Genomic DNA, 16707 nt, shown 5'->3' on the forward strand with positions numbered 1-16707 from the left:
CTTCAAGGACTGGGGGAAAAAGTTAGTATAAATAAATCCGTGGGGAATGATAGCAACAAAAAATTATTACCCAGGTACCAAAAGCTGCTTTTCACACTGAATGAAAGGATGACTGGATTTCATTTTAACAGGTGAGTGAGTAGACACTTGGCCCCTAAAGCAAGTCTTTGATTTTGGAAGGGTATTCAACGCTAGCTTTAATGAGTTAGTGTGCATGTGAAATGAGTAAAATGAGTGGAACAAATATTAAACATGAATACCATGAAATACAGAGCTCATTCAGGTATACTCTCAAGTTTACAAGACTACGATTGTAGAATAAGAAATCCAGTGAAAGTACACTTAGACGTACACATCAAATGAAAACTGTTTATTGTGAAATACGTTTCTCAAAACTGTATTTTTCTACATGCCTGGACCAAAACATGGAACTCACTTGGAGATGTGTGGGTGATTCCGGATAGCTCATGTACAGTCACGTCCATAAGTATTTGATCAAGGTGCAATTGAAGTGTAGAAGAAGAAGACTTTGTCACATGTACACTCAAGCACAGTGAAATTCCTCCTCTGCATTTAACCCATCTGAAGTAGTGAACTCACCCATGCAGTGAGCACACACATATATCCAGAGCAGTGGGAACTATGGTACAGCACCCAGGGATGAGTTGAGGGTTACGTGCCTTGCCCAAGGGCACTTCAGCCATGATACAGAGGGAGGGGAAAGTGCTATTCATTCACTCAACTCCCCTCATGTTTTTCCTGCCAGTCCTGGGAATCAAACCAGTGACCTTTTGGGCCCAAGGCTGCTTCTTGAACCTTCAGGCCATGGCTGTCCCCAGTGTAGACTTTCAACTTTAATTCAAGGGGTTTAACAAAAAAAAAATTACATTAACCATTTAGGAATTACAGCCATTTGTTAAACATTTTCACAGACTCAAAAGTAATTGGACAAACCAGCCCTTCTAAATAGAAGCATCATTTTTTTAATGCTTGGCTGCAAATCCTTTGCATTCACTGACCACCTGAAGTCTGGAGCCCATGGACATCACCAAACATTGAGTTTCCTCCCTTGAGATGCTTGGCCAGGCTTTTACTGCAGTTTCTTTCAGTTGCTGTTTGTTTGTGGACCTTTTTGCCTTCAGTGTTGTCTTCAGTAAGTGAAAAGCATGTTCAATTGGGTTGACTGCCTAAATGGCCTAAAGGTTAGAAAAGCAGTTTTGGGACCAAAAGGTTGCTGGTTTGATTCCCTGGACCAGCAGGAATGGCTGAAGTGCCCTTGAGCAAGGCACCTAACCCCCAACTGCCCACTGCTATGGGTATACCATGGTCTTGTTGTATGTCACTCTCGATAAGAGTGTCTGCTGAATGAAATGACTTGGTCATTTAAGAACATTCCATTTCTTTGCCTTAAGAAGCTTTTGAGTTGCTTTTTCAGTATGCTTCTACCAGTTTTGCAAAATCTGACTGAATCTGAGCAGAAAGTATAGCTCTGTATACTTCAGAATTCATCATGCTACTTCTATCGGCAGTCACATCATCAAAAAACACCACTGACACAGTTCCATTGGAAGCCATACATGCTCATGTCCACCATGTTTTACAGATAATATGGTAGGTTTTGGATCATGAGCCCTTACTTTCCTTTGCCATATTCTTCTCTTCATTCTGGTACAAGTTTAATTTTGGTTTCATCTGTCCAGAATCTACTAAAGAATCTTATTCTAGACCTGGGCAGGCTTTCTAGCAAAGTCTAATCTAAGCTTTCTGTTCTTGAGTGTTACCAGTGGTTTGCATCTTGAGGTAAAACTTCTGTATTTACATTCATGAAGGTGTCTCTTGACTTTTGACGTTGACAATGACAGGTCTACTTTTTCGAATGTTCTTGACTTTACTAGATGTTGTGAAGGGGTTCTTCACCAAAGAAAGAATTCTATGATCATCCACTTTAGTTGTTTTCCATGGTCTTCCAGGCATTTTGATGTTGCTGAGCTCACCAGTGCATTCTTTCTTTTAGAGAAAGTATAAATTTGTTGATTTGGCCACTACTAAAGTTTCTCCTAGCTCTCTGATGGATCTGTGTTTTTTTTTTGGGGGGGGGGAGGCATTCAGCCTAGTGATGGTCCCTTTCATTTGCATCAACACATCTTCGGACTGCATGTTGAGTGCGCCCATGAACATGTATCAAATGCAAATTCAACACTTGGAATCAACTCCAGATCTTTTATCTCTTTAATTTGTCATGAAATAATGAGGAAACGGGCAATATGTGGCTATGAAACTGCTTATTATCATTATTATGGCATTGTTTAATGCTCTTATATGAAAGCATACCCTCAAAAGTTGTGAATATCATCTGCAGTTTCCATGAAGGTATGCAAGCACAAGTATCCATCAGTGGAGAGCTTACTGAACCCCTTCGAGGTGACAGCTGGGCTACGACAGGAATGCATCCTTGCATCCACACTGTTTATCTTGTTTTTCACCTTTGTACTGCGCCTTTCCTTGAAAGACACTTTCAATTTTGGTGTGGCAATACATCGCAAACAGCATGGCAACCTGTTTAACACTAGCCATTTAAAGTTCAAGGCAGTACAGAACAATGCGGTTGGTCAACTTCTTCATGCAGACAACACAGCTTTTGTTGACCACAAAGCAGATGTACTACAGAAAGCCATGTCATCCCTCAGTCATGTGTGCAAAAGCTGGGGACTTACCATCAGCAAGTCCAAAACTGAAGGGCATTTCAATTGTGCTGATCCTCCCCCCACCAAAATCAACAACCATCAGTTGAAGCATACCCACAAGTTCACCTCCCTGAGTGGCGTGGTGTCTGACAATGTCACCTTGGATGCTGAGATCAGCAGAAGAATATCTTGTGCAGCTGCTACATATAAATCCCTAGTAGACAGGTGCTGGAAGCACTCTGGGTTGTCAATTACTACCACACTTGCAGTTTACAAAGCCACTGTTTTCCCCACATTACTTTATGGCAACGAGACTTGGGCTACCCTCGCCACTCATACCCACAGGCTTTAGATGTTCCACCAGCAATCTCTTAAGAGGATAATGAATATCAAGTGGTGTCAACGTGTTACCAACACCGAGGTGCTTACCAGAGCGAGGTCTACTACCATCAAGACCATCCATCCATAACTGCTTATCCTGTGCAGGGTCACAGGCAAGCTGGAGCCTATCCCAGCTGACTATGAGCAAGAGGCAGGGTACACCCTGAACAAGTCGCCAAATCATCGCAAGGCTGACACATAGACACAAACAACCATTCACACCTATGGTCAATTTAGAGCCACCAATTAACCTAACCTGCAAGTCTTTGGACTGTGGGGGAAACCGGAGCACCCGGAGGAAACCCACACAGACATGGGGAGAACATGAAAACTCCACACAGAAAGGCCCCCATTGGCCACTGGGTTTGAACCCAGAACCTTCTTGTTGTGAGGCGACAGTGCTAACCACTACACCACCGTGCCATCCCCCATTGAGACTTGGTAATCATTTGCACTGGCTGGGCCATGTATCTAGAATGGACAACCATAGGATACCTAAACAATCCCTTTTGGGTGACCTGTCAAACGGCGCATGCAGCTGTGGCCACCCGAGTAAGCGGTGGAAGGATTGTGCGAAAGATGATCAAGTGCTTTGGGATTTGTAATTCAACATGGTACAATGAGGCATCAGATAGAGACAGGTGGCATAATGAACTGAGCAGAGACAAGACCTTTTCAGAGGAGCAGCTTGCTGATCAAGCTGAGAGGCGATGCCTGAGGTGTCATGCGGCTGCCACATGTGGGGTCCTCCATTGTCTAATGTGGCAGGGATTGGCGTGAATGAGTGAGTGATTATATTTTCATAAGGGATATAAAATATCTGATCATGGTAAGTTTTCTTCAACGACTATTCAAACAAGATGCAATATCACGGCGTTAACGTTTAGTTGATTAATGTTTTTCATTTGAGGCAAAAAAAAAAAAAAGAGTCCTACATTGAATATCAACACCTGCTTTCTGATTGCTCATCTGATCAGCTGTTAAATTGGCTGGGCTCTGTGCAAGCGAAGCTGAGCAGCTCAGTAAGCACATCACAACAGCCATGTGAAAGTCACTTCTGTAATTTAACAATTTAATGAAGCCGCAGTACACCTGTCACTGAAGTTCCATTACAGCATGGAGGAGGCTGTGAAGGTAGATGGCGAAGAACGAAAAGAAAAAAGAAAGGCCATTTGATGTGCACAGTCTTCACAAAGTGGTATTATTTCTTGTTTTGACAAGCAGGCAGTGCTGAAAAAAAACAACACAAAACCCAAAACCCATATTCAATCTAGAAGGAATCATCTCTCCAGTGTAGTGCTGCTTGTCATAACAGGATGTTGAATATATAATCTCTTAGGCTGTTTTTCACACTGTGTTATGATTATGATTATTTTTTTTGGGGGGGAGGGGCTGGCCGGAGCAAAGAAACAATCAAACAGCAAACAACACACTGCAACCATAACAACATTCACCAATCTGAGCTAGCTAATCCTCCCAGAGGGTCTACCTGTGCAACTTGACTGTATGTAGCCATTGTAAAAGTGGGACATCACTTGAGAGATCACGAGTTACGATATTCTTGAGCAAATCTGGCTGTGCTCTCAGGTTGGGAGGGATGGCATACTCTCTCTCCCCATTAGTGAGAGTAGCTAATGGTATGCGTCTGAGCTCATGTATGTGGAAGGCGGTAGATGGCGCTTGTGACGCAGAAGCTCAAAGGAAAAAAACCCCACAAAGGTTGGCTTCACATGTCTCGTAGGAAGCACGTTTGCTCCACCCTCCATGGCAAATTGCGGAAAAAAAATAGGGCGAGCGCAGATTGTGGGACATTGAATCACAAACTGGTGAATATCCCAAAAAAATATACAGGTTGCTGTTTTCAATGCCATAAATCTCAATATGTTCACTTACTGACAAGACAGTTTTTTTCACAGCATTTTGTCCTAAATGTTTGGTTTTCGTCCCACCCAGCTTGCACACTGATTGCTCAGGAGTTAATAAAGCACTTAACTTTTCCGAAAAGTCTTTTGGAAGCTCATGTGTGACCAAAAATATCCCCCAAACAAACATACAAAACTTGGCAGGTGGTTGAAGAAGTAACATTTCTGTACAAGTCTGTTTAGTAATTTTACTAGATGGGATAAGCGATATATGCATTGTCATCACTAAAAACTCCATTTGTACTACATTTTGATACAAACTGGTTGTTTTGATCTTGTCGTAGGGCTTGTGGCTTGGAAAGCTGCGCTTGCTCATTGGCAAGTCACATGACGACCATAATACCTTGCAACCCCGCTATAATGAACTCCTGGGGGTGGGGGGTGCGTCCAAATAGTTTGTTATACCAAAAAGTTCGTAATACTGAAATGGACCCACTTGTCACACCAAACACTCACATTATATGCAAAATTTTAGGCACATTCTCCTTATCATGAATTTCTCCTTCTGAGTGACTATTGCAGTTTATTGACCGAGTTAAAGGATCATGAACAGAGGCGATGATTTCTTCATCTGTTACGGAAATGATGGAGGTTACCGATGTATCGTTATTAATGTCCACCCACTGACTCACTATGTTTTCTAAATCTTCACCATTCAGTTCATTCACGTATTGCAGATCACCGATGATGTCATTCATGTTGCACCGTGGGGTCAGGCAAGGGGTATAAAAACGCCATCGGTACGCTTTAACTAGGTGTTTAGTTTCGCAGTATGAGCAGTCATTTTGTCCTTTTATCGATCCTTTGATCACCGTTCTCGATAATTCTTAGTGATCGACACCTAAGCTAGGCTCGTTAAGCCTTTGTTTTATGGCGTTAACACGTATTGTTAACTTGACTGCGGACTTGATTACCAATTGTTTGTCTCTGGTTGGAAGAGGAACGCATGGCTCAGTGTGTCATGTAAGCAGGCGAATGACCGATGTAATTGCAGGAAAAGTGTTTATTTACAAACAGTTCAAAAACATAAGACAATGACAGAGTCCTGAAGCAGGCAATGGTCATGCGAGAAACAGACTGAATGGCAGAGACAAAGACGAAAGGCAGGATCCAAATACACAAAACAAAGTCAAAACCAGAAAGGCAACACACAGATATAAGGATTGGTAATGTGAGACACAAGGTACAACATGGGTGGGTCTGAGAGTCCTTATAAACACAGGCTATGATTGCACTCTAATCCGGAACAGGTGCATAGTAATTAGTCAGACCATCCAGGATTTCGCGATGTTGCGATTTGCAACTTCAACGCAAACTCAACCAATCCCCACGAATTCAGGGCGGTGTTGCAATTATATCCAATCACCACAACTTTCCCGCAAATTTGACCAATCGTTGGCGTCGTCTCGAGGTGACGTCGACAAACTGTGTTTATATAGGCTTAAATTCTGTTACTGAAAGTGTGTTATGTTTACAGTGAAGGACTGTGTGCACTTTACATTATTTTTTTACTTAATACAAGAAATTAATGGATGCCAACATTTTTGCCAAAATGGTATTTTATTTTCCATTGTTTAGGCAGCTTCAGCATCATACTGTGAGATTCTGTTCAAATTGTTTTTTTTTCTTCTATGAAGCCTGAGCCATTTATTTTATTAGTTTATAATTATTGTTTAATTTAGTCTTCAGGAGAGACTGCCTGCACACAGTACTAGTATTAATAGTTTTTTTTCCTTACATGAAAGCTGAGGCATTTATATTATATTTTAAGGTAACTTCATGTTGTGCTGTGAGGTTCTCTGCACTTTAACTTTTGAACCAACAGGTGCATTTGGATAAGTAAAGCCTATTTTTCTGCATTTTTGTAGTCCTGGTAATCTTTTATATTGGTAAAGTTGTTTATAGGACCATTTCTCAGTGTCTTTGTTTTTTTAATCAATAGTTTTTCGGTAATAACTTAATATTTAACATATCACTCAATTTTAATCACAAAAAGAGAAAATCACAACAATTTCTCGCAACTTTCACTTCCTCCCGCAATATAATCGCAACAAAAACCTAAAAAACACCGCAACTTTCATCGCAATTTTTTGGAAACCCCCCCCCCCCCCCCCCACAACATCAGATATTTTAGCCTGCAACAATCACAAAAAAGGCCCACGAAATCCTGGGGGGACTGATTAGTCCAAATGGCGCTGTGCGCTCTGAGCGCCAACGCATGTGGACGTGACACAGTGATTTTTTTTAAAAATTCATTATATGTGAAAGCTCATAGTAATAGAGTTAGTTATAGCAGGGTTGCAGTGTATACACATAGGATATAGTCGTTACCTATAGTCAGAACTCAATGACTTGCCTTACAACCCCTGGAACTGTAGCTTCTCTCACACTTACCCCTTTTCCACCAAATCAGTTCCAGGGCTGGTTCGGGGTCAGTGCTGGTGCTGGTTCACAACTCATTCAACTTACGAGCCGCTGAGAACCAGTTTGCTTTTCCATAGCTCGCGGTGCTAAGGGAAGCCACGTCATTACGTCGCTGTATACGTCAGTTACGTCGTTGTATACGTCATTACGTCGCTACGTTTGCATAAACCTTGGCGCGAATATCGAAGCAAAAACAACACGGAAGAAGCAGCAGCAGCAACAACAACAACAATAATAATAATGGATGACTTCGTGTTTGTACAGCTGCTGCTTCTCGTCGCTTAAAAATGGTGACCTTTTGCAGTCTTGTTATTGTTCTTAACAACTCCGCCCCCCGCCGATGTAAGCGGTTCTTTCCTCTGGCCCAGCAGAGAGTTGGTGCTAGCCTGGAACTGGTTTTTCTGGCCCCAGAGCCAGTTCTTTGTCAGTGGAAACAGAAAACCTGGTTCCAAACTAAGTACTGGCCCCGAACCAGCCCTGGAACTGCTTTGGTGGAAAAGGGGCAACTGTTGTCTACAGTATAATTTTCCAGTTCTGGGTTTGAAACTCGGACAATACTTGGTCTGGATTTGTAGGAAATGATAGAAAAGAGCACTTCCTGGAGTGTCTAAAACTAATCCAACCCGAATAAAGCTTGCGTCTTGCTAACAAACAGCCCACACCAAAATCAGATAAAGTAGCAACTGCAGTAAAACTTGCATTTAAATCTGACTCGGCTGACCATACATTTATTTATCTTCTGTGCGCATTAATGATATGGACATTTGAAAGCTCTCTTTATAAACGAGGGGCTCTGATTAAATTGAAGCTATTCAAACTGTCAATGATGATAGGGGGAGAAGTAAACAAGACTGACAGTTCACTTTGTGAAGTTTCAAACAGGCTCATGATAACGTCAACTTTATTTATTATTATGATCTTTTTATCCTTGTGTAGGTGGCTGAATTATGGTATATTTGATTTTCTAGGAGAAATCTGGATTATATAACTTCATATTTTGAAGAAAATGGTCTGCTTTTATGTTAAAAAAAAACGCATTCAGAGCATGTTTCAAAATGACTTAACGGTGGTCGCATGTTTCTCAGAAATTACCTCTGCTTTTAAGGGCAAATTTATAAAGCAGCCAAACCCAACACATTATCTTGAGCATAAAGCAAACTCTGCATGTGGAGAATAAAAAGAAGAACTACATCACTGTTAAATGTGCCATCGCAAAAAATAGGGTCGCCATTAAAGGTATTGCACTTAGCAGGATGGAATCGGATCGAGATAGCTTTGGGATCTCATCATCTTTATTGCATTTTAACAGCTTGCAGCAAAGCAAAGAGAAACAGAAAAACAAAAAAATTATACACCTAGGCACCCGATTCGAGAAAACGAGAGCTGGGACGTCACTGGATTATATAACTGGGAGGGTTTTAGACGAAGAAAGTAATGTGCAGAAATGGAAATGGAGCAAGGGAAGAAATTGAGAAGACCATTAGACTTTTGTATGACTGCTTACTTTTGTGTATTATCGATTCGACTTTGCTTTGTGCTGTCTGGCCTTGTATTTCAGGTACTGCTTTATTTCCAAAATAATGCCTGGAGCCCTCACAAGCCGAACAGGAAGAGCCTAGATCCATACTACAAGAGCTTACTTCGTTTTCTTTGCTTTTAGTTCTTTTTGTTGCTGTTGGCAAGCCTTACATTGTGTTAGATGCAAAAGTGGCAATTAATTTTCACTGAATTACACAAAATGGCAAAAAAAAAAAGTCTCATAAATAGAGGTATGGCACCTAAAACACCCCATTAGGAATCTTTCTATAAGTATAATTAAAGGTCAAAATGTTACACAGATGTAAGGTTCATAAGCTCTAATTATCCAAACGGATAAAAAAAGAGCACACGGTAAATATCGACGCAGCCTTATACCAAAAGGCCGAACTGCTCCGAGATTTGTTAGATTTGCTAGACGGCGGGTTTTGAGCCAATTAAAGCTGATGATTACATAGCCATCGGACAGGTTGCAGAATTTTGTGCCAAGAATATGATTATAATTCTGATTATGCAGTGCCTTGCAAAAGTATTTTTCCACATTTTATAGTGAGACTTATCTGGGATTACAAATCTTGAATCGACACAAAATAACCAACAATATTCATACGGGGAGAAAAAAAATCAATACAGCTTGCGAAATTATTTACACACAGCTGTGATGGCACAACTACTCATGCCTGTTGCACTGGCATGACTGCAATAGTTCCGAATTTCACTGAAGGAGTTCAATGGAATTGACTTGTGCATCATTTTAAGATGAATACACCTGTTCCTGGAAGAAGAAAAACAGAAATTCTTGGAGAACACACCAAAGCAAAGCATATCACGATGAACGTGAGATCCAAATTAAAAAAAAAAGTCTGGATGAAGACAAAGTTCTGGTAAAGTATCAATCAGGATTTGGTGATTTAAAAAATATGCTAAACTTTGAACATCCAACAGACCACTATTATCCACATCCATTATTAAAACATGGAGAGGACATATGATAACCGTCTCCTTGTATAAAATTCAATAGTTAGAGAAGAACTTTATTCATTTTATCAAATTTATGTTATGTATTCTTGACATACGATCCGAATAAATTAATTCTATTTTATTTCCAAGGGGGTGAATAGTTCTGCAAGCTCCTGTATCTATTGGAATGGAATTCTGGAGAAAGAATAACTGTTAAAAGATATGTCAGGAAGAATATGTGGAAGGTTGATCAGAGGATGTGAAACAGACAGGAAGTAGTGATTCAATATGCATCATTATTATTTCAGAATATTTACTTGTATTCTATCCACATTCACTGGATATGAGCAATCGCACGCTCTGATTGGCTACTTTATTACTAAGCTATCAGCTCATATACCGTGAGTAGAGAAAAACAAAATGGCAGAGCGCATTTGTTATCAAGTATTTAAAAGAAACAGAAATAGCTAAAAGAATATAGTTGTTCCTCCCCCCAATATCTCCTGTTGCACCCTCCAGCCCAGTCAACCGCCAAAAAAAAACCCCTCTAAACAAGAAGAAAATGGCGGCGCGTGTTACCGAAACAACTGAGGACAAAATAAAAACTCTACTCAAAAACAAAACCCCCAAAAAAACAAAAAAAAGCAACAAAATATGGAATGAAAGTATTTCATGGTAAGAATGTGTCCTTTTTATTTTTCAAGAATTATTTTTTATTTTTCAAGAATTATGATTTAGCATTTTTCACAAATTGCTCCTGTCATTTCGATGGTTTGTTTTTCATTCTTCATCTTTAGGCATTAAAATTTGTTGAATTTTTCTTTAGACTGGTTCAAAAAGCTCAAAGAAGTTTGAAAATTACATCACTGAAATGTCCAAGGAAGAATTAAATAAATGTCTGAAGCTATTCTATACCTCGGCATGACAGCAAGACGGCACTTTCTGCAAAAAAACAACACTAAAGTCAATTCGTGCAGCCATCGATAGGTTTTTAAGAAGTCCGCCTAAACGGAAATGATTTTGTTGGACGTTTTGTATAAGGTTTTTATTTATCGAATTTGCAAAAAATAAAAATACAAATGCTCCGTTCCTCAAAATCCAGTGAATGTGGATAGAATAAAACAGTTATTCCACTCAATCTTGTTGTATATGGCTTATAGCCGACTCAGTGCTACGTGCCTCGTCACCTATCAGCTCATGTACGACTTGATTTCAGGGAATAACTGTTAAATATAACACTCATTGGGGGGCGGGGGTGTTTGCAAACTTCTGGAATTTTTTTTCCACCTATAATTCCTCAACATATAAGTATTAAACAGTTGCCCAGCTGATAATGAACATCTGTGAAACACAATTTAAAAAAGAAAGAAAAAGAAAAAAAAGTCTTCCCTTCAATGGCTTGTTGATAGTCCTGGGGGGGTGGGGGGTGTACAAACTTTTGCACTCAACCCGAAATGATTTAATGACCATTTCCAAAAGATCACATTGCATGGTGTTTATTTGATGCAAGAGTTCTTTGAAAAACGAGTTGGGCTTGACAACACACCAAAATACTTAGTTTAAGCTTCAGCATTAGGATGTAGCGTTTTGTCAAGTGGTTGTTTGGTCAAACCCTAGGGTTTGATTAGCTTGAAATATTGTCACTGTCAGCGTACACTTAAAGCCCACATGGTGGCTTTGTCCCTCTTTTATATCACAGTGTTTGACCTTGTGCTTCGTCAGATTGGAGCTCCATGTTCAGCATTTCGTGATAATAGCCTAATAGCTCTTTGTAATGCTCGAGGCACTTCACGTTGTTTTACGGCTGAACTGCAGTGATGGCTCGGAGAACATTCTGAACGCCAGCCTTGCACGGCTGAAAATCCATTTTGCAAAATTAAAAAAAGTTCGGTAGCACTTTCTTTGAGGCTAGTGGTCATAAATTACAATATCTGTGCTTATAATTGGTTATAATTATGTAAAGATTCTTGTTTTAAAATGTAATAATATCCCATAAAGCTTTAATAATGTGCTCCAAATAATTTATTGAAATTATTATTATAACTAATAATTATAAAGCAATAATAATATGTATTCATAATTATTTGCTTCAAGTAACATGTACATCTATAATTGTTCCTCATTAAGCATTAAAATTTCTGGATAATATTGAATAAAAGACCTGATTTTTTTCTTTATTATTCTGAAAGTAAACTTTTAGAATTTTTGTAATTAATTTTATTACAATATATTACATCACGGACACACACACACAGACAAAAAAAAAAAAAAACCTTCCTTATAAACAGGAAAAATTTAACATCGGTCACTTTACTTGAAGTAAAGAATAAAAATCTTGGGGGTGTGACATAAGAGGAAAATAATTAACAACAGCATGGTGTAATGTAGCCTGATGAGTTACTGTTACTACCCTGAATAGCCTTCCTATAAGCTCATATCCAGAAGTGTTTTACTAGTGCATCTCAAAAAAATTACAATATCATGGAAAAGTTCATTTTTTTCATAATTTAATTCAAAAAGGTAAACTTTCATTTATTCTATATTCATTACATGTAAAGTGAAATATTTCAAGCCTTTTTTTTGTTTTAATTTTGATGATTATGGCTTATAGCTCATAAAAATCAGAAATCCAGTATCTCAAATTATGCGAATATTTCATTTCGAGTTTGAGTAAAACAGTATAAATATCGTGTATCTCTCGGTCTAGTTCAGTCCACGCAACCACAATCATGGAGAAGACTGCTGACATGACAGTTGTCCAGAAGATGACTATCTACATCCTCCACAAGGAGGATAAGCCACAGAAGGTCATTGATGAAAAGGGTGGCTGGAAAAGGTGCACAAGCAACAGGGATGACCGCAGCCTTGAGAGGATCGTTAAGAAAAGTCAATCAAGAACTTGAGAGAGCTTCACAAGGAATGGACTGAGGCTGGTGTCAGTGCATCAAGAGCCACCATGCACAGATGTCTTCAGGAAAGGGGCTATGACTGTCACATTCCTCATATCAAGCCACTCCTGAACCAGAGACAACGTCAGAAGCGTCTTACCTGGGCTAAGGAGAGAAAGAACTGGACTGTTGCTCAGTGGTCCAAAGTCCTCTTTTCAGATGAAAGTAAATTTTGCATTTCATTTGGAAATCAAGGTTCTAGAGTCTGGAGGAAGAGTGGAGAGGCACAGAATCGAAGGTGTCTGAAGTCCAGTGTGAAGTTTCCACAGTCTGTGATGATTTGGGTTGCCATATCATCTGCTGGTGTTGGTCCACTGTATTTTATCAAGTCCAAAGTCAATACAGCGTCGACCAGGAGATTTTAGAGCACTTCATGCTTCCATCTGCTGACCAGCTTTATGGAGATGTTGATTTCCTTTTCCAGCAGGACTCAGCACCTGACCACAGTGTCAAAAGTATTACCAAATGGTTTGCTGACCGTGATATTACTGTGCTAGATTGGCCAACTAACTCACCTTACCTGAACCCCAGAGAGAATCTATGGAGTACTGTCAAGAGGAAGATGAGAAACACTCAACCCAAAAATACAGATGAGCTGAAGGCTGCGATCAAAGCTACCCGGGCTTCAATAACACCTCAGCAGTGCCACAGGCTGATTGCCTCCATGCTACGGCACACTGATGCAGTAATTTGTAGTAAAGGAGCCTCAACCAAGTATTAAGTGTATTAATGAATATACTTTTCAGAAGTTGGACATTTCTGTATTGTAAATCCTTTTTTTTGATTGATCTTAGGAAATATTCTAATAATTTAGATACTGGATTTCTGATATTCATGAGCTATAATCATCAAAATAAAACCAAAAAAGGCTTTAAAGGAGATACGCAGAACCTTTATTTTTAAATACATTTCTGAGTGGATAGTATCACCATATTTGACGCTTGTATGCTGCATAACTGGGAATAAAAATATATATATTTTTTGAGAGTTAAAATCGACCGCAAAGTTGGCATTCGAGCTGCCCCACTGAGCCAGCCAGCCCTGAGTGAGTGACGTCACAGCAGGAACCGGTGCTGTAGACCAAAGCCAGACTCGGCAGGCGAGAGTGGTTGCAATGGCCTCTTCGTTCGGATTTATTGGAGATTCTTTGGATTCCCCAGATAGTAATACATCTGACGGTGATGGTCCTGAAATTGGAGTGTGCGTACATGCTACTGCTATACGTGTAGAACCATATCAGTCCAAACCATCGGAAAGTGAATCAGATAGTAACACGTCGGCCATGGAGGCCCCACCTTACGAAATAAAGCCAGAGAACAAAGCCGTCTAGAGAATTGGATGGAATTGAACTGACAGTCTCGTGTGACTCTCACTAAAACAGGATAGGCGTTATAACTTATGCAACATACATGTACATGCATGCATTTTCACTGATAAAAGGATAATTAAATAATCAGATGAACTGAAACAATTACATTCTGAAGCAAACTAAATAATCTTATACCATTAACTTAAATACACAATACAAGTTACATGTATTAATCTAAATGCAGGTAAACAACGGGTGTTGTGTTTTTTGTCGTGATGTAACCAAATGAGAATCGCATCTTACCCAGCTGTGTTCTTGCTTCTTGAAGGCCGAGCTTGTGGCCGACTGTTTTGAAACAACCTGACTTTCAGTTCTTCATTCATTCGCTTTTTCCACGTAAGGGCGAGATATTGGTGCTGAGGCAAGTATATCCAGCAGGGGGGAAAAAACCAAAAAACAAACAAACAAACAAAAAAAAACCATATCCAGTGGAGAAATCTGATGACTGGTCCACTCATTCTCCATTTTCTCCATACTGAGTACTCCGCCATTACTGCTCAGCTCACACTCCAGGAGAACTGGTGCAACTGAAATTGCTTTCCTTTTATTATAGTTTTCTTTTCCTTTATTTGTTGGTACTGCACCCTCTTTCAATACGGGCTTATAGCCAACACTCCTCAACAGATCAGAGGTTTTGTACGAGTCTTCAGTAAAATGTGCAGAGGAGAGACCACCTTGTAGGCACCCAATCCGTGAATTTCTCACAAAATGCGTCCAAATCTTTGCAATTTGAACATTCTTGGGCTATGAATGCAGCATAAATCCATCTTCTGTCGTGTTGCTGCACCCGCCAGCAACACATCTACGTGGCATGGCGATAAATTAGCTCAAAATGGAGGATCGAAGTTGCAGTTAGCGCTGTGTTTTAGTATAGCGAAAATTGCGATGAGACCGATAGACTTCCTGCTGTGATGTTACAGATGTCAAGGTCATTCACTCAGACCGCTACCTATATGAATCATTTTAATCATAAAACTTACCATATTGGGCGGCACGGTGGTGTAGTGGTTAGCGCTGTCGCCTCACAGCAAGAAGGTCCGGGTTCAAGCCCCGTGGCCGGCGAGGGCCTTTCTGTGCAGAGTTTGCATGTTCTCCCCGTGTCCGCGTGGGTTTCCTCCGGGTGCTCCGGTTTCCCCCACAGTCCAAAGGCATGCAGGTTAGGTTAACTGGTGACTCTAAATTGACCGTGAATGTGAGTGTGAATGGTTGTCTGTGTCTATGTGTCAGCCCTGTGATGACCTGGCGACTTGTCCAGGGTGAACCCCGCCTTTCGCCCGTCGTCAGCTGGGATAGGCTCCAGCTCGTCTGCGACCCTGTAGAACAGGATAAAGCGGCTAGAGATAATGAAATGAGATGAACTTACCATATTAGATTTATTGTTAACGCTTAAAACTATTCCTATGCCATTCTTGAGGTCTCAAGGCATTTATAAACAAAAAGTGAGGCCATGGCTCTGCGTATCTCCTTTAAATATTTCACATTACATGTAATGAATATAGAATACATGAAAGTTTACCTTTTTGAATGAAATTATAAAAAAAAGGTTAACTTTTCACAACATTCTAATTTTTGAGATTCCTCTTATTCCGGTTTTTCTCAGCAGTTACAATGCTTTTACATGATGATGCTTTTTATCCTTTTATAGCTACCTTTAATGTTTTGTCCATTGTTTCCCCTCACCAGCGTCTAATTTTTCTCAAGTGAAGTTAACAAGCCTGAAAAAAACTAAAGTGCAGTTGTAACAGTACCGAGAAACCAGAAAGTGCAAACTCCTTGGAACTTTTCAGAAGAAAGATGCTTGTTAGAAAAGGTTTCTTTTGTTGTGTGTGTGAGGGTTTAGTTTTAGCAAAGTGACTTGAATCAGTGGGATGGACAGATGGACAGGAATTGTAATGAAGCTCGACAAATCGTCACGATATACATGTCAAAGAGCGACAAAGCAGGCAAAAGGAGTGAGCTAGAGACAGAAAAACACTTGCTGGAAGCCAGGGATTGATATCTTACCCAGAAACACCTTTCATTTTGCTGACTTCTACTGTAGCGATGGAGTGCTTGGCTCCAGGCTGCACCTCTGAGTCCACCTTCCACTGGCTGCTCTTCGAATTCGTGCTGAGGAGATTCACCCCCTTCTTTGCTTTCACCCTGAAGTGGTGAGACAGTGAGAGAGAGAGAGAGAGAGAGAGAGACAGCAGGATGCCTTATAAACTATGGATTAAAGTCAACCAAACCCTGTTTTGAAGACTTCTATATTCAATAATAAATTGCGTGACGATATGGTGGCTTTGGAAACCATTAAAAAAATTGTCAGAGTTACATATTATAACCTGCAAGGCTTTACATTTTTTTTAATGATCCAATAACGTTCGACTCTCACAACACGAAATAGCATGCACAACATCTTTCCATCCAGTCATAGCAACATGCCAAGAAAACTCGAAGCTTTAAAACCATTTGATGTGGGTTTTTTTTAAAGGATCGCTCTC

The 16707-nt window shown here is 40.1% G+C and overlaps 1 protein-coding gene across 2 annotated transcripts in view; it reads right to left on the reverse strand.

Moving 5' to 3' along the window:
* Window positions 1-16707, reverse strand: part of tmem132e (transmembrane protein 132E) — a 692467-nt gene that overhangs the window by 73533 nt on the left and 602227 nt on the right. For both annotated transcript variants that reach the window (XM_060912829.1, XM_060912828.1), the window contains exon 3: window positions 16229-16366. In XM_060912829.1, the coding sequence (XP_060768812.1) occupies window positions 16229-16366 (138 nt within the window). The remainder of the gene's footprint in view (window positions 1-16228; window positions 16367-16707) is intronic.

The sequence above is a fragment of the Neoarius graeffei genome, chromosome 28, assembly GCF_027579695.1.
Source record: "Neoarius graeffei isolate fNeoGra1 chromosome 28, fNeoGra1.pri, whole genome shotgun sequence".
Classification (NCBI taxonomy): domain Eukaryota; kingdom Metazoa; phylum Chordata; class Actinopteri; order Siluriformes; family Ariidae; genus Neoarius; species Neoarius graeffei.